Source organism: Carassius auratus, chromosome 7 (assembly GCF_003368295.1).
Source record: "Carassius auratus strain Wakin chromosome 7, ASM336829v1, whole genome shotgun sequence".
In the NCBI taxonomy this organism is placed as follows: domain Eukaryota; kingdom Metazoa; phylum Chordata; class Actinopteri; order Cypriniformes; family Cyprinidae; genus Carassius; species Carassius auratus.
This window is the reverse complement of record NC_039249.1, coordinates 20140903-20160609: the sequence shown is the minus strand read 5'-3', so window position 1 is coordinate 20160609 and position 19707 is coordinate 20140903. Positions and strand designations below refer to the sequence as shown.

At 40.9% G+C, this 19707-nt stretch overlaps 1 protein-coding gene across 1 annotated transcript in view; it reads right to left on the bottom strand.

The window, feature by feature from the left end:
• The window catches only part of LOC113106189 (protein BEAN1-like), a 67942-nt gene extending 52867 nt beyond the window's left edge, over window positions 1–15075 (bottom strand). Inside the window, exons 1-3 of the mRNA XM_026267865.1 lie at window positions 14340–15075; window positions 13587–13661; window positions 12248–12376 (exon numbers count right to left, since the gene is read on the bottom strand). Of these exons, the coding sequence (XP_026123650.1) occupies window positions 12248–12376; window positions 13587–13661; window positions 14340–14367 (232 nt within the window). The 5' untranslated portion in view covers window positions 14368–15075. The remainder of the gene's footprint in view (window positions 1–12247; window positions 12377–13586; window positions 13662–14339) is intronic.
• Between the last annotated feature and the right edge of the window lie 4632 nt (window positions 15076–19707).

Genomic DNA, 19707 nt, shown 5'->3' with positions numbered 1-19707 from the left:
GTGTGTGATAAAGGAACTCGCGCTTCTGCTCCATTCATTAACAGAGACACGCAGAACATGCAGGATTGATATTTAAATAGACTGTTCCAGCTTAATATTTACAGATATTAGTCCATATCGTGATTTGATGTAAGTGCAATGACCTATTTTTGATTAATTCGTTCAAAATCTGGCAAATTCCGTGCCATTCCGCGTTAAACTGTAAAATCTGTTTTTATGACTGGATTCCGCGATTCCCTCCGCGTTTTCTGCATCGCGGTAATCATAGGGCCCTAGTTGTGGAATGCCAGTTCTATCTTGCAATGGACAGTTGGACACACAAGACGTTCTCTTTACGTTTGTCCGCGCCCTCAAATCAAAACACTGCACTGCTGACTCCTTGCATTATGCGATTTCAGACTCCGCGCTTGTGTCTCCTTCCGCTTTGTGGGTGACGTAAACTCGCTGTGTCACAAGCTTTGCGAAAGTACCTGACGTGAGATTTAAAATAAATTAAAAGAGGCTTCGAGGCAGAGGAATTTGCCTCGATCATTTTTTGTAATCGAGTAACTCGAGTTACTCGAGGAATAGTTTCAGCCCTACTTTATTTGTAAGCCAAGAAAGAGTTAATCTCTCATGTATGAGAAGAGCGCGTTGCCGTGTAGCAGCCATTAAATGTGTGGGACACCAACTCCTCGTTTTCTATCCCTTTCATTTCAAGTATTTAAAGAGTTATCCGAGTCAAAGCGGACGACTTCAGCGACTACAAGCTCTAATCCCCCTGCACTCTCTGTGTGTGTGTGTGTGTGAGAGAGAAATGCGGTGCTGAAGTGAAATTGCTGGGCAGTTTGATAGCTGAATTATAATAAGCAGCCTAATAAAAATAATAGTTATTATTATAATCTAATACATTTATAGGAAAATGAGCCTAATATCGTCTTGATTATCGACAGAGAAATCTGCTTATGTCAATATCTCTGACTATCGTCGTTACACGATACTATCGTCTATCGGCACAACCCTATTACGTGACTTTAGTGGTCTGTGTATAATATTGCGCTGATCACCTCAACTGTTATCTAACAAACACTAGACTGTGATAGCTTTAGCCGAATATTCAGGCAGAATTATTCCTTGTCAGTTTTTGAAGACATTATCCTTGCCATTCCAAATAAAGAATTCTGCTTCAGGCACACCGATAATTATTACATTACATATTTTAATTTCACATGCAACATAGATAAAGTCATATAAAGTAACAGCTACACAAAATATTGTAATCCTAAAATTCAAGTGTACTTGCAATCTCTGTGCCTGCATTATGGTTAATGCATGCTCAAGTAGTCGACTGTTTCCGACAGCGCCGAATAGTGGTTGAAGTAGCCGATCACTCGACTAGTCTATGCAGGCCCTAATATATATATAATAAATTAATAATTTGATAGAGGAGAAAATTATTACTTTATCCAAAATAGATTGCTGTAGTTTTCTCCAGCTATTGTATGAACATAATTTAGTGGATTTTGCATAGCCAGTGTGTATGAGGCAAAGACAGTTGCTACACTCTGCTACGCTGTCAAGATAGCTGTCAGACGGATTTGGTAAATAGCGAAAGAGTACAGCAAGTCATTGTCAAAATTCTGCTTGACTGTCTAATCCAAGAAGACTTTCAGTGAGAGTGCAACTATCTGCTTTCATGTTTACTGCTACTGAACCTTATAATGAATCTGTGAAATGTTTGTAAAACCCAACCTCTCAAAATATCAGAAGACATGAAGAATAGTTCTGCACTATACCGTAGGGTGCCTATTGTTTTTGCTATGTTTACAATAGCATACTTCCATAAGACTCTGCTGTATGCAGTATTTACACTGTATGTGATATGTCCTATTGAAAAATCAATATACTAAAATGTATTTGAAATACTACAGTATACTACAAATACACGTTTAGTTTAGTAAACTGGTATACTTAAAGGGGTCATATGATGCGAATTGAATTTTTTTATTTCTCATTGGAGTGTTACAAGCTCTTGGAGCATGAAGAAGATCTGTAAAGTTGCAAAGACTAAAGTCTAAAATCCAAAGAGATATTCTTTATCAAAGTTAAGACTCTGCCATGCCCTCCTAAAACGGCTCGTTCTAACACGCCCCAGCACTACTTCAACCTTTAGATATAACTTTAGTAACTAAAGAATCAAATAAATAAGTATATTTGATTGTGATAATGTAGAATTATCCCAAGTATACTTCGGGTACACTTTAAATATCTTGCATTTAAATACCGATATCAAGGGCGTCGCTAGGCCCATTTTAGGGGGGCTTAGCCCTAAACTATTGCCCAGTCCCCCTAAAAAATTATTTTATTAATTAATTTGTATTAGTCCCCTTCAGACGGCAAGTTGCGTCAAATCTCAGCTCCTCCCCTGATCTGAGTCTGCAAGGTTTCAGCGCGGTTTTCAATCTGCAGGGGCGCAGAGCAGAGCGAACAACAGAGTACAAAGTGTGTGTGTGTGTGTTTGTGTGTGTGTGTGTGTGAGAAACACCATGTGGAGTAATTTTTTTTGTATTATTAAATATAATTTTGTATTAAGTAATAATAAATCATTAGTGAATCATGATATTTATATATATATATATATATATATATATATATATATATATATATATATATATATATATATATATATATATATATATATTAGGGGTGTAACGGTTCACAAAATTCACGGTTCGGTTCGATACGATACACTGATGTCACGGTTCGGTTCGGTACGGTACGTTTTAGATACAGCAAAATGTAAAAACATCTTAACTTTTCACGATGTCGCAAGCGCACCGTGGGTCATGTGACAAGAACTAACCAATCAGCTTCATCCTTTCCCGTAACAACGTTGAAAGCTCAGCCAAGATGAAGGAACAGCTGATCATAGTTGTATATGGATTGCAATTTTGAAATAAATTTAGTAGCATAGCTAGCCTACTGCAAGCGATTTTTAGAGCTGCAAATCCATTTATCCTTTGCTGAAATTTCCGCGTCATCATGGAGAAAGCAGCACGTCATTGTTGCTTAGCAAAGGCAGACGGCTCAGGGGCGCTTCTGCCCGAGCGCTTTGGAAAGGAGGAGAAAGACACTCCTAGCGTTTTCCACGTGTTTTTAGGCGCGATATGTGAACGGCCCCTAAGGCGCTCGCTCAATCAGCACGCGCTGAAGGCTCGTTGCAAAATGTCTAATGAATTTAACAGACCAGAAATAGAAGATCCTCCAATAACCAACAGGTTTTTTTTTTTTCGTCTTTTCCCAGATACTGACACACTAAGGTGATGTCGGCGTAAATGAGTTGACATGTTTCAAGTATTCCCGCTGGTGTTTTTTTTTTTTTTTGTATTCCCGCTGGTGTACCCTATTGTCATGTAGCATATGCGACCGTTGTTTTTTTATCCACCTCTCTTGCCATCACCATTATAGCTTACAGGGAATCCAAAGTGCACCCAAACACCAGACCTGTTGGTTATTGGAGGATCTTCTATTTCTGGTCTGTTAAACGCATTGGCTATTTTGCAACGAGCCTTCAGCGCGTACTGAGTGAGCGAGCGCCTGAGTAGCCTAACATAAACATATAAGTTGGTGTTTTTTTCTTCTTCTGGGGTGTCAGGAGCGTTGCCTGTTACGTCGTTTGGGTTATTGGGCTACCTTGTTGAATGCATATCATTATATTTCACTTTTTTTTTTTTTTCAAATATAATTAATTAGTTCAACGAACTGCTCGGTACATAATGCGTACCGCGTACCGAACCGAAAGCCTCGTACGGTTCAATATGAATACGCGTATCGTTACACACCTAATATATATATATATATATATATATATATATATATATATTAGGGGTGTAACAGTACGTGTATTCGTACAAGACCGTTTCGGTACAGGGCTTTCGGTACGTTGCACGTGTGAACCGAATGAACAAATGCAATATTTTGTGCATGGAACACAGGTACATTTTTTGACAGTGCAAATCCCGCCGGTGACACACTGGCTGCGTGGCGTGAGCATGGCTTTTCTGCTCCGTGTCAGTTGCGTGACAACTGCTTTGCGTTTTCTGTGTCTTTACACACCAGAATATCGTGCCTGACGCGGCGCGCTGCTGCTACTGTAGGTGACATAGAGGGAGGCCGCCGACAGACCAAGATCTTGTCTTCACGACAACAATATCTATACTTCATGTTGAGCATAAATATAAAGCCTACTGATAAAGGACACCGTCAACAATATTGACGGCAAAATAGACTATGTTTGACAGGTGCAATATGCCAGTGTGTCACCGGCCTAAGATTTTCAAAAGGCAGTATAACATCACTACAACTAGGAAAGAAACAATTGTAATTCAAACGAAGCTCCCGTCAGCATTTAAACAGACCTTTGCTCTTAATTCCGATTGGGCCAACACTATAACGAAATCTGAGCAGGTCTAAAAACTGAAACTGTTGATGCTGCAACTTTACACTTTGGAAAAGTTATATATATATTTTTAAATATGAGCAGGCCTACAAGCTGGGATTGGTAATGCTGCACTGTAATCATAGTTATTTATTAATATTTTTCATTATTTTATTATGTGATATTGGTTTGAGACTGAGAGTATTTTATTTAGTGGAGAAATTTGCAGCAATATTTTATTTCTTATTCTTTTTTCATTTTATATATATATATATATTTTATTAAAAAAAATTTTAAAGTGTAAACAAATTGTTAAAAAAAAGTTTATAGTAATGAACAACCTGCAGTTTAATGTTTGCATTTCATTCCCTTACTGTACCGAAAATGAACCGAACCGTGACTTTAAAACCCAGGTACGTACCGAACCGTGTTGTTTGCGTACTGTTACACCCCTAATATATATATATATATATATATATTAAGAGTAAAGGGATCTGTGATTTTTTTAAGTAGTTGATTTATAGAAGTGGCAAATTGATAATTCATGTTGTTATTTTTAATAAACAGAAATAAATACAGAACAGATTAAGCATATTGCCAATATACAATTACATTAATACATGTTTTGTCTATGTACTTAATGAATATTAGCTGGTTAGTTAAATTATTTGAAATTAAATAAATTTTCAGGGGATGACTTGATGTATAACCAACCGTAATGTTGATTATAAATGCTAAAAAGCAAAAAATAATAATTTATATTTCATTGTAGATGGATATACAACTTTTTTTAGAGTAGGTCTGCAAATGAGCAACAGTCAAATGAGAATAGAACGTAGACAGCTTCTCACACACAACACCACTGTGTTCCCAAGATTCACTGCAATCATTGAACCCTTATGTTGTTTTAATTGTCTGCCAATTTCCACGTATATTTCATAAAAAGCAGTGGTATTGTCAAAGGATAAATGTGAATGTCCTAATAATGAATCAGGAAGTCTTCATTGTAAAAAAATAATAATTAAAATCTACATTCCCAACTCAAAATCTTCTAGTGACTGGTAACATCTAAATTTTTCAGTTTGTTTTTTACAGTGTTGTATATGGCTCAGTCAGTACTCCTACTCCCATCTATGAAATACAGGGAATACAATGGAATAGTGGATTGCAATAAGGTTAGTAGTATATAACGCTAATAGTAAAATAATATGTTTTAATCATACCCTTATAGGGGACTGAGCCCCCCTAAAATGAAAATCCTAGAATCGCCCCTGACCAATATTATTCAAATATCACACAATCCTAATCAATAGTGAGATTAAAACAAGTTTGGCTTAATATTATGTGCATTGTGCACAAGCAGCACTCCAAATAATGTTAAATTATATTTTTTTTACATCAGTAAGTTTCAAGTAATGTGTAAGTAAATATGTTAGTAGATTTGAACTACTTCATTTGAAATAAATGTATTTTAAATATATAGTATTTATAAATAGTTTTTTTTACTAGAATTAAATACATGGCTGAATGCTAAACTAAATGGTAAAATATGCAATTCTTTCACAAGTGATGGTACAATATAAAACAATAATACTACAATATTTTGTAAGATTTCAAAGTTTTTTTTTTTTTGTGTCTTTTTTTTTAATATACAAGATTACCTTATTTCCAGGAATATAACAGGTATAACAAATGTTTCATTGTTATTCTCCTTCCTTTGTGAGTTCCAAATGGCACTTTAAATAAAAAAAACAAAACAAAACAAAAAGCTTCTCCAATAAGTTTCAGTTGCCAGAGAGCCTAAAATTCCAGCTCGTCTCGACTCAAATGTAAAATTCGGATTTCAAATAGGGAAGATTGACTCACTGGGGTTGAGTAAAAAAAAAAAAAAGAAAAAAAAAAAGATAAAAAGATGATACTGGTTCCCTGGGTTCTCAATTCTAAGATTGTTTCCTGTCATGGAAGGGCAACCATTTAAAGACGCCACTGCCATGTCATTTAACCCAGATTAAAGGGCACAGTGGCGAAAAACCTGGGTGCTTTGGATACCATATATCTCAAGCAAGTGAAGCTAAGGGGGGGATTAACAGTGGAGATCCGTAATATCTAGACCTCGAGGGTTTTAGTGGGTCAGGGAATGCAATAGCAGGACCCATTTTCACAGGATTTGGCAGCTTTGATTCCACTCTAGCTGTTATGGCTGGCAGGTTGAGCCCATGGGATGAGGCACTGGCCATGTGGCTTAATCTAGTTTAAGTGGCACCCATGAACCACTTCTGCATGTCTCACTCAATCAGATCAAAGAATCAACCCATCTCCCTTTTCAAATCTGAATAGAGATCACCTCAAAAACACAGGCAAAGATTCTCACTTTAGGATAATAATACGGACTGCCAGGCACAGATGGGAAGCGCTGCAGGCTGGATTCATTGTGCTGTTGTTGAGTAATGCTGGATGCTGGAACTGCAGCTGTTGCTGAGATGCTCCTCAAAGAGCACAACTAAAAATGGGGCATCTTATTTTTGCACCTTTTGTACGGTCCAATAAACGAATTATATTTGACAATTTAAGCATGCATAGTATATCATGACCACCAATATCAGAGATTTTTATTATTTTTATTTTTACATAATCTTTTTCGGTCTGATTAATCCAATATTGAAAACCCAATAATATAATGGCTTTTTTATTTCATATATTTATACGGAGCCCAGCATGTGACATATGGGACTAAATACATTCATTATGAACCCAAATTAAGCATTTTGTCTCTCAATTTAGTAAATATTGGCCACTAAAGTATGTAATAATTTATTATTTTATTTATTATTTATTTAATTTTATTATTTTACGTATTTTATTTTAGTGGCCATGATTTGCTAAACAAGGGATCAAACTCGTAATTCATGGACTAAAACAAAGGAATTAATTAATTCATGGCCACAATACATATATTTTTGTCTTTATGTCTTTTATGGGGCTAACATAATTTTATTTTCTACTGTATCTAATGATGTTTAAATGATTTATTCATCTTTAATCTGGTAAAAGTCTAGACTTTTGGAAACATTATAAACATGAAAATAATTATTGGTCAAAATTTCTTACACTGGTGCATTTGCAAACTTGGTGCCAATCTATGCCAGCTTCTTGAATTGCTTTATGAAATAATAAGTGAATTAGTGCCAAAGCAGTAGAGTATTTTTCAGCAATAACAATCTAAGGATCCAGTTACACTGGTAAAATAAAAATTACCATGATGCTAACTCCCACTTCTTTCCTCTCACTCTGGTATAAAGCTCATATGCATAAATATTCAGGGCTCTTGCAAGGTTGCTTCTTTTGAAGAGTGAAATTGTTAGTCATGCCCGCATAAGGACGCAATCTTGCATCAATTTCTCAAAATTCATGCAGAAAATGGCTCGATTTTGCCTGGTGGCTGGAGCTGGAGGATATTGTTTGATAAAATTGATGTGCCCTAAAATATGAGCAGACCACTTGAGTATTTAGAATAGTGCCAGCCTCATTTTCCATGCAAAGTGATATTTATCTAATATTCACAATTTTGTAGGAATAAACAGACAACAGTCGCCACAGACAAAAGATAATATTTCAGAAAGAGCAAGATGATATTTTTAATAGGAACAGAATTCATAGCTTGTGCTAAGAAAATATACAGTAAAATGCTCCTATGGATCACAAGTGATTTAACTTTGATTGCACATCAATGTCAGTAGAGGAGGAGAGAGCTGTGATGGACTAATACTGTTTTAATGTGGACCACTGCCATTGACAGCTGTGCAAAAGCAAGGATGTATGTCAGCGTGGGTACTCTTCCTCAGGGAGGGCTTTAATAAAGCTCATTCTGATAACCCAAAACTCAGAGCCGCCCGTTGCTCATCTAATTTGAAGCATTTATGTGAGCAGCAGCAGGAGAGGCCTTAGCTCTCGCTCTGGAATTAAAATGCTAATGCACTCGAAACAAACAAAACAAAGCATTTCTACATCTGGGATTTGCATGAACTTGAAAGTAGCCATGAAAGTCAATACCAGAGGACAGCAAGTTTGAAGAAGGAACATTTAGCCAGCATACGATATATGACTGGATTAGAAGCAACCATGCGTGAATCCAGAGACTGATGCAACAAAAGCAAGGCAACATTTTCTCCCACTTTGAATCTTGCTTTTTCCTTGTCTTCTTTTTAGCCTCCCTCGGAGATGACTGTAGGAGGGCGAGTGTTTATGAGTGGGCTGTAGTAGAAATAATGGTGGATGTTGTCTGTGCCAATGATGCAGGGAGAGGTATGATGGGTGTGCTATTCCACACTCACAGCAGGGGCATCCCCAGTGGGCTAGAGCCAGCGTCACCAACCTGGCTGCAACACAAAGATCTAACCAGCTGAGACAGTGCCTGACTGAAGGTCACATCAGGAAGAGAGGAAATGGCAGCGCAGCAGGCAACCTGCTGATCAATACTAACACATTAATTGGTCAAAGTAATATGAAAAATTAACCAGGTAATATACCTTAAACAGAAAATATGGAACTGGAATGCTTTCTGACCGAGAAGCACAAAATCAGCTGTGATTATGTGTTCAAACGATAGTTCACCCAAAAATGAAGATTTGATGTTTATCTGCTTACCCCCAGGGCATCCAAGATGTAGGTGACTTTGTTTCTTCAGTAGAACACAAACAGAGATTTTTAAAACAAACCGTTGCAGTCTGTTAGTCATATAATGTAAGTGAATGGGAATTATGGCAAAAACATACAATAAAACAACAACAAAAAACATACATGCGACCCTGCGGCTCGTGACAACACATTGATGTGTAAAGACACAAAACGATCAGTCTGTGCAAGAAACTGAACAGTATTTATGTGCAGGTGAGGAGTCTTCTTCTTCCTTTACAGCGGATCACAGACTAATAAGTGCATTACCACCACCTATCTCTCAAATGGACTATTGACACTATATCTACAATCTCAGTTAGGAGTGTCAATGGTCCATTTGGTGATCCTCTGTAAAGCAAGAAGAAGAACATGCCTCACACACAGGCTGTGTTTTGAGGAGGCGCTCATACAGTTCAGAGTTCAAGCACTGCAGTGCTTCAGAGGTAAAAAACTCTATGAATATGGTTTAATTTATTGATGTATCGTCAAGAGCCACAGGGTTTAATTTGGTTTTGTTTGTGTATTTTTTTGTTTGTTTTGTTAACCGTGATTCCCTTCAACTTGCATTATATGTTTGACTCCTAACCCTAGGGTTGTGGGTTCGAGTCTCGGGCTGGCAGTACCATGACTGAGATGCCCTTGAGCAAGGCACCGAACCCCCAACTGCTCCCCAGGGCATCCGCGGCATAAATGTCTGCCCACTGCTCCGGGTGTGTGTTCAGTGTGTGTGTATGTGTGTGTGTGTTCACTGCTCTGTGTGTGTGCATTTCGGATGGGTTAAATGCAGAGCACGAATTCTGAGTATGGGTCACCATACTTGGCTGAATGTCATGTCACTTCCACTTTTGATAGCAATAACATTGATGCTAATAATAAACATTTTTTGAACACCAAATCTGAAGGATCATGTTGCACTGAAGACTGGAGTAATGATGTTGAAAATTCAGCTATCCAAGGAATGAATCATATTTTTTAAATATATTAAAATAGATATTATTTTTATTTGAAATTGTAATACTACATTAAAATATTACTGTTATACTTTATCTTTGATAAAATAAATGAAGTCTTGGTGAGCATCCAAGACTTCTTTCAAAAACATGAACAAATCTTAAGAACGCCAAACTTTTAAACGATAGTGTAGGTGAATGAGAACTGAGGTATTCATGCTACAAGAAGGAAAAAAGCACTATAAAAAAAATCTCATAAAAGTGGTCCGATACGATTTGATGATGAGGCTTTTCAGTGAATAACACCCTGCATAAAGTCAGTTCTTCATACATATCTTTTGTTTGACTTTGACTGAAGAACTGGAATATACTGCACAAGCCGCATGGGCTACTTTTATGATCTTTTAAAGTGCTTCTTTGTCCTTTGGTCCTTGACAGCCAAAACGATGTGGCCTTTTATCAGTATTTATTTCTTGTTATTTTCTTCCGCTGTATGGGCTGGGAGCCAGGGATAAAGCTGGCTGCAGGGACCACAGGGCTACCGTGACATTTAAAGTGTTGGATAGATGAGCAATGTATCATGTATCAGAGTGAATTGAGGGGAGTGACTAGAAAGTCCTACTTTATGGGAATGCATTTTTAAGGACACAGAGTCCTGCTACCAGCAGACTTCTGCATTGTACATCAGATTTAAATATCTGGGGAATGCAGCAGGGCACATACATACAGTACATTTCAATATTTTAAGTGATCTAACTGTAATGTACAACAAGTTCTCTTCAGGTACCACACACTATCATGAAAACCATCAAGAGTCTGACAATACTAATGATGAAAAATATTCATGTTAATGAATTCATGCAGTTTAATGAATACATGCATTCATACATTAAAATATAAATTTCTTATAGTTCGATATAGTCTTATCCACTGCCATACACGTTTTTTCACAGAACACAATTCCCTACTTATTTTGGGCATATTTCCAAACAAACACAATGCAACAACAAACAGGATGCAACAATTTGCAAAGAAAGACCATTTTCATTAAGTGTATATATATATAAAATCCAGCTTTTAAACAAGGTTATTTAAAGAAATATTGAATAATGTGAAATTTACAGCATATACGATTGATTAACAACATCTCAAATTCTCAATTTACAATAGGTTTGTATTTATAGGTTTATTTAAGATTGTTTAATTCTGTGAGGTTAAACACAATGCAGTCGCCATGTTATTTTGCCACGTCTTGTGACATCATAAGTTTAAGTGGACACAATTTCCTCTGTCTGTAAACAGTTTAGTCAAAGGTCAGCCCCTAATTGTGCTAATGGCTGAGGGGTCTGCCTGTCTTACAAAGGTGTTTAAAAGAGGACGGTGGCCTCTTAGCCAACAAGATTATACGTCAGTGAAAGAACAGTAACATAATCACAAGCACTGCCTCAGGTTTCACAGTACTGGTCTTGTATAATAATTACAGCAATAACAAAAGGTGAGATTCTGATTAAAAATTTGCAAGGAAAAGAAGTAACTGCAGTCCCCTGGGCACATATTAGCATTCAGATGCCATTTTACTCATACTGAATGGATCAGCAAAACTAATTTCTTATAGGATCTGTTTGCACAGGGTAGGGTAGAGAACTGTCCCCGATGGCTGATAACCTGCCTTTATGTAATTTGGCGAGGAGATGTATCTCAGTCAGATGTAAGTATGAAAACGTTTAAATTCTCATTCTTAGATGACATTTCTGGCACTCCCTGAGTGGTAGTTTACATGCTTTATAGTTTGTTGTGCTGTGAGCTCTGAGCTCATTTAGGCTGCCAGGCAAAGCGAGGAGAAAAAGGGCTCCCTTTAAAACAACACTGCTTAATCAACTCCGTGTCAAGATAGCCCAGTTGAATCACAACTTGGAGCCGCGTTGCCATGGTTTCCGTCTCGACCCCCAACTAGCTGGCTACAGTTTGGTTTGTTTGTTTATTCCTCAGGATAAAACTGCTATCAACATTACAAGTGTGTGAAACCTCTGTTCTATAAAACTGTGTAAAAATTGTGCTCTATAACTCCATGATGTGCTTGTAACGCACCAGCAATGGATGACATACAATTCACGGACTGGAAGAGACAGTAAAGGATGACATTCATCTCCGCTCTCTGAAAACAGTGTACATTTACAGAATACTGAAAATGGGACATTTGGCTTACCTGAACAAATCAGTTTCATCAACATGTACTCCCTGCCACAGTCTTTCCTATAGTAACATCTTAAACGGTCCACCAAGCAGGTTCCAATTCTGACCTTCTCCTTTTTGCAAAGAAGGATGATGTTCTCATCTGCAGGAATGAGAGCGAGATCAAAGGAGAGAAAGAGTGAGTAAAAAAAGCGACAGCCACACAGATGTTTAAAAGCCCTGTGGATACATCTCACCCAGTGACTAGCCACCTTATTTCAATCATATGACCGCAGACTCTTCATGTTATTTATAGCAAGTTCATCATTCCAGGCCAAAACATATCAAGTCAGTTTTGAGGACATTCGTCCAAAATTGTAGACTAATTAACCATCTTTGACACTTCAGCTTGTGTACTAAAGTGCCTCTCAAGTCGTATTTACTACTGGGAAACTCTTGAGATCTCTTTAGATTCCAGAGTTTCCGAGTTGAGCGGGCCATAAACGTTAAACATGGTGGCAGGACGACCACTGCTGCTGCAAATGCTATTCTTTATTTTTATTTTTTTTTTCACACAACAATTACATCACTTTGTCTTGTCGCTAAAGTACAGTAGTGTTTATAGGCTATATATGAACAATCATTTGAAGCATATTGTATGTTTAATAAACAGTAAAATAAGCATGTATCTATATGATTGTGAACCAATGGGATGCTACATTTTATTATTTATTATCTCGTAATCACAAAAGGGGGGAATAGGAAGTTTTCGATAGCATACGAAGGGAACATTACTCTGACTACAAGACAAATGCATAATTTCTTATTTAAAAGATTACAATTCTTGTTTTTATATCTTCTGTAAATCCAGTTAACTTAGATAAGAAAGTCTAAATTGAGTTAACTTGTGAAGGGTTTGATTGATCTGCTTGATTACGAAAAGGGTTATTTAACAAGTGCAAAGAACAGCATCTGTACCATCTACAACTTGATGACTTCAAAGTTAATACACGGGGTTATTTATTTAAGTAATGTAGCATAACTTACCAGGACCCATTAGCCAGGCTACTGGCGATTTATTTACTTTTTGCGTTTGACCATATATATTTGAAAAAAAAAAAAAAAAACGGAAAAACACCTGTATTATGAAAATGGAATTTTAACTTATTCTTGTTTTCTTGTTCTGACTAATTCAAACATTAACTAGCATTTTCATAAACACAACATGCAGATTAAAATGGAACAGCATCTAATAATTGAATGGCATAAAGTGCAGTTATCTCCAGAAGACCTAAAGAAACTGCCTAATTATTCAGGACTCACAAGTACATTTGTGAAAATATGCATAAGACACTCAAATAAAAAGTACTCACATGTCTTGGTGTAATTCTTGCCACTCTTGATTATATCTGAAGTAGTGAAAACAAGATGACAGTGCAGGAGTAGAACTACAATTGAAAAAAGAGAGAAAACAAGGGTAAAATAGATTTATATTATTATAAAGTATTGTTTTATTTTAAATTCTACATCCTTGCTTGCAAGGTTGATGCTGACAGTGTTACATCTCATGGGGTCTCAGGTGTGCAGGTGCAATCATTCAAAATCAACGGAGACTACAGCAACAAGCTACAGTCTAACTAATAATTCAACAAACTATGAGTGGGACACAGTGACCTTTATGTTCCTATTACATTATTAAGTTATGAAAATTCACAACTCAGACAGACAGATGCACAAAAGCACTACACAAAATAATTTGAACTTTTAATTTAGAAGATCTATTAGGCCTATCTGATTTGATTTTTATATGACAAACAAGTTATAAAGCTATTAAAATCCGTTTGTGCATTGTACGTGAAAAACAAAAGACGAAGATTTACTAAACACATAACTTAAAACATGCATTTGTTAAATGCTTTGTTTTGTGTCTCCTAACGTAGTCAGTTTGATTCAGTCTTTGAATATATTGACGAAACAGTAAGTGTTCCCACATTTAGCAAGTTTTAGTTACCTGACAAAATATTTTAGCGTTAACAGACCAGAACCCGTGAAACAAGGTAAAACGAGAACATTGTGTGGAGACTGTATGACTTTAAGGTAAGGAACAGGTGAAGTAACCTACTTACCCGCTCGCAGAGGAGAAAATAGCCCCATGCAACTGAACGTCGGTGTTTCTAGGATAGCTCTAAAAAGCCCATATGGACTCAGAGCTGCAGATTAATTTTCCTCTTCTAACCTGCTCAGTTACGTTTAACCACAATCCTGCAAATTCAGCTCCTCGACATGTCTAAATATCTCGCGCGGTCGTGTTGTATATGCACGGATGTGCCACCGATCACAGACTAGGCTACATCAAATCACCTGACAGAGATGCGCGAACGCCGCTTTACTCCGAATCCAAAACGATTTCTTACTTGATCACGGCACTTTCACTACAATGACTGTAAAAAAAAAAAAATCAGAGTAAACAACTGATGTATCTGTATCCTCGCCACCTCATGGCTGAGTCTCCTGGCACTTCAGGCTTTCTGAATAAAGAAATGAGGGCAGATGATGCTGTGCCATTATACAGAGAGAGAAAGAGAGATAACACTGCACCCACGACAGACAAATAGTAGCCTACTGGGAGAGTAAATAATACATTTCAAAAGAAAGAGATACAAATCATAAACTTATAGTTAAATGTCAATAAATAAATGGAGCAACTGATTAGCCTACAAGGTCAATTATTCTCCCTATAGTAAATCTCACAACTTCACTGTAAAGGATCTTTTTAAATTCCAACATAACAGAACATTAAACGCCTTCCTAGCATTATTATTTTATCCCCTGCCCATAATGGTAATAAAACCTATTAATATAATTTCAACAACACAAATAAATGAACATGACCACAAATTAATATGTTGCAGACACAAATAGCCAAACTGTCTATTACTTATTTTTTTTCCACGTGTCATGTGCAGGACTCCATAAAACACAACTTGTGAATAAACACATTAATATTGAAGCTTATTTCCAAGGAAACGTCCCTAGGTTACGTATGTAACCCTAGTTCCTCGAGGGAACGAGACGCTGCGTCGATCGCATTTGGGGGAACGCCTTTGGCAAGAACAACTCTGAATATCGTGTGCAATCAGTTCAATGGAAGAGCGTGACGTCACGGACGGGGTGACGTAGCGACCAGGAAGCTATAAAGGCACGTGCCACGCAGCTGGCTTCAGCTTCGAGTAGGGAAGCAAGCGCAGGCAGGGGTGCCGGGAGTATGGCTCGGCGACGCAGCGTCTCGTTCCCTCGAGGAACTAGGGTTACATACGTAACCTAGGGACGTTCCTCTTCGGGAACTCGAGCTGCGTCGATCGCATTTGGGGAACGATGTGCCAACGCTGCCAGACTACCAAACCCCTGCCTAGTGTGTATCCGTAGAGCACAGCTTAGGACGAGAGGACAGAAGAGCCAGGAGCGGCTCGCATATCGAGATTGTAAAATCTGGCAAATGTAGAGGGCGTGGACCACCCCGCAGCGTTGCAGATGTCCAAGAGGGACACACCTGCCAGGAAGGCCTTAGAGGCAGCCATACTCCGCGTAGAGTGAGCCTTGGCTCCCAAAGGAAGGGGAAGACCAGAGGACTCATATGACTCGTTGATAGCCTCGACTATCCAACGGCTAAGGGTCTGCTTAGAGGCAGGAGAACCCCTGTTAGTAGGACCGTAGCATACAAGCAATTGGTCGGATTTTCTCCACAGGGCAGCTCTGTGGACGTATGCGTCCAGTGCTCGCACTGGACACATACAATTTAGCTTCACCTGGTCTGGCTCCCGAAAGGGAGGAGGACAGAAGGCCTGCAGTACGACAGGTTGTGGTGTGACAGAGGGAACTTTAGGAATATAACCCGCTCGAGGGTAAAGAAATGCTTTGGCCATACCAGGGGCAAAGTCTAGATAATTAGGGGCCACCGAGAGGGCCTGGAGATCTCCAACTCTCTTTAGAGAAGTAATAGCCAATAATAGGGCAGTCTTAAGTGTCAGATGTCTGTCTGATATTTCTTGAATTGGCTCGAATGGAGCTTTGCAGAGAGCCTCTAACACCACAACCAGATCCCATGGGGGAATACGGGACCGTACTGGAGGTCTCAGCCTCAGTGCACCTCGGAGGAAACGTGTAACTAGGGGGTGTCTACCCAGTGACTGGTCACTGAAAGGGACGTGGTAAGCAGCTATGGCCGCCACGTACACCTTTAAGGTGGAGTGGGTCAACCCCGCAGAGAGCCTAGCTTGTAAAAACTCCAGAACTGTACCAACTGGGCAGTTAACAGGGTCAAGGTGGCGATCTCTGCACCATGAAGTGAAGAGTTTCCACTTCAGGGCGTACAGTTTCCTCGTAGAGGGAGCTCTGGATTGGAGTAGGGTCTCAACAACCTCGGTTGAGAGACCAGCTGCTAACAGATGTGCCCCCTCAGGGGCCACACCCACAGCTTCCACAACTCCGGGCGAGGGTGAATTATTTTGCCCTGCGCCTGAGAGAGTAGATCTGTCCTGATCGGAATCTGCCATGGAGAGCCGTCGAGGAGAGAAATCAGATCTGCGAACCATACTCGGCCCGGCCAGAACGGGGCTACTAACAACAGACGGACCCCGTCCCGGCGTACTCTCGCCAGAACTCCCGGGAGCAGAGCGATGGGGGGAAAGGCATACAGACGAAGCCTCGGCCAAGTCTGTGCCATGGCATCTAGTCCCAGTGGAGCTGGGTGAACTAGAGAGAACCAGAGGGGACCTTGCGATGTCTCTCGAGTCGCGAAGAGGTCCACCTGAGCTTTGCCAAATATCTGCCATATCTGCTTCACCACCTCGGGATGAAGCATCCATTCCCCGGGCCTTGGCCCCTGTCTCGACAGCATGTCTGCTCCCACATTCAATCGCCCAGGAATATACACTGCTCTTAACGAGAGGAGTTTGCCCTGGGACCACAGGAGGATCTGGTACACCAGCTTGTACAAGGGGCGTGAACGCAGACCCCCCTGGTGATTGATATAAGAGACTACCGCTGTGTTGTCGGTGCGCACTAACACATGACAGCCTCTCAGGTCTGGGAGGAAATATTTTAAGGCTCGATACACTGCTAGCATTTCTAGACAATTGATGTGCCATGTCAGATGGCGACCGCTCCACAGACCGCGGGCAGGGTGGCCACTCATGACCGCACCCCAACCGGTGAGGGACGCATCTGTCGCTAGCGTTACACGGCGACCAAGAGCTCCCAGCACCGGGCCCTGATTCAAGAACCAAGGTTTCTTCCATATGTCTAAGGCACGAAGGCATCGCCGCGTGACCTGAATAGTTCGGAAAGGATTTCCCCTCGGGGAAAACCCCTTGGTCTTGAGCCACCACTGAAGGGGCCTCATGTGCAGGAGACCAAAAGGTATCACGTTGGACGCAGCTGCCATGAGCCCTAACAGTCTCTGAAACTGCTTCACAGTGAGTGACTGGCCTTCTCTGACTCTCTTGACTGATGTGAGGATCGACTCGATCCGAGCAGGAGACATACGTGCCTGCATCGTGGTCGAATCCCATACTACGCCTAGATAGGTGGTTCTCTGAACTGGAGAAAGTACACTCTTCTTGGCATTCAGTCTCAAACCCAGCTCCCCCATGTGTGCGAGAACGACATCTCGATGTCGAACCGCCATCTGCTCTGATTGAGCTAAGATCAACCAATCGTCGATATAATTTAGAATGCGGATGCCCTGCATACGGAGGGGTACCAGAGCCGCATCTACACACTTCGTGAATGTGCGGGGTGAGAGTGCAAGGCCGAATGGAAGTACTCGATATTGATAAGCTTTGCCCCCGAAAGCGAACCTCAGAAACTTCCTGTGTTGTGGAAGGATGGATATGTGGAAGTATGCGTCTTTGAGATCTATCGTGACAAACCAGTCCTCGGATCTGATTTGAGCTACAACCTGTTTGACAGTAAGCATTTTGAACTTCAGTGACATAACTGAGAGGTTTAACTGACGTAGGTCTAAGATCGGACGCAACCCCCCATCCTTCTTTGGAACTATGAAATACCGGCTGTAGAACCCGGATTCCCTGTCTAGAGGAGGGACCACCTCGATGGCCTCCTTCCTTAATAGGGTATTCACTTCTTGTTCCATAACCAGAGCCTGCTGGGGGCCGACGACTGTCGGTGTAACCCCATCGAATTTCGGCGGTGGACGGCCGAATTGAATAGCGTAGCCTCTTTCTACTGTGTGCAGGACCCATTGAGAAACATTTGGCAGAAGTCTCCACGCTGCTCGAAAATGTACTAAGGGAATCAGTCTCTCGAGACTGACCTCTGGTGTAAGAGGCCCCCGAAGGGGAGGCGAGCTTCCCAGCTCCGCTACGCTCACGGGCGGAAATAACTGGGAGGGACGCTCGCGGGAGACCGCTGCGCCCTGAAACACTGGCAGGGTTGGCAGACCGGCCTCCGGAGGGTACCGGGGAGAGGCGGGCACCGTATACTGAGGTGGGAACCGCTCTGACCCCGTAGGGGCTACCCTCGAGGTCACTGGTAGCATGGCGTCAGGACCTCTTTGTCGAGGACTTCCTAGCTTCGATAATAGTACGAAGGTCTGATTTTAATCTAGGAGCCCCCGACTCAGAGCGTCGCTTAGACCCTCGGTCCCGGCGTGGGGGAGCACGAGTGGCGACGCTCTGCTTTTGAGCCTCGCGGTATGAGGAGCCTGCTAGTGGCGTGGGTATCTCCCGTCCAGATAACCCACAAGAGCGACGAGGGAGGAAACTCTGGAACGCCGCCGCCTGTTTACGGGCCTCCTGGAACCTGTCGACGACAGTATTGACTGTGTCGCCGAACAGGCCCGAGGCTTGGAGCGGGGCGTCCAGGAGGCAGAACCTGTCACGGTCTTTAATTTGGGACAGGTTCAGCCATAAATGCCTCTCCGCGGCCACCAAGGCTGCCATAGACCGCCCAATTGCGCGAGCGGTCTCTTTGGTGGCGCGGAGGGAGAGATCAGCGGTCCGTCTAAGTTCTGCAATATCGTCGGACTTGATCCCCTCTCCCTCGTCTACATCTCTCAACAGGTCGGCCTGATATGCTTGAAGGACGGCCATGGTGTGAAGGCACGCCCCTGCCTGACCTGCTGCCACATAGCCCTTGCCCACTAACCCTGATGTCGTTCTTAATGCTTTAGTAGGCAAGGCCGGAGCCTTCAGAGACGACGCCGAACCGGGTGACAGATAGCCCGCAAGCGTCTGTTCAACCCGTGGCATCGCTCTGTAACCACGCTCATCGAGCCCTGTCACATTCCCATAATACTGCGAATCAGGGCCGAAAAGACGGGTGGAATATGGATGTTTCCACGACCTCGCTATCTCATCATGGAGGTCGGGAAAAAAGGGAAGGCTCCGGGCTGGAGGTGGTTGTCTGGGCCTGAGATACCGCTCATCTAATTTACTTCTCTGCGGTTCATGTGATTTTTGTGGGGGCCAGTCT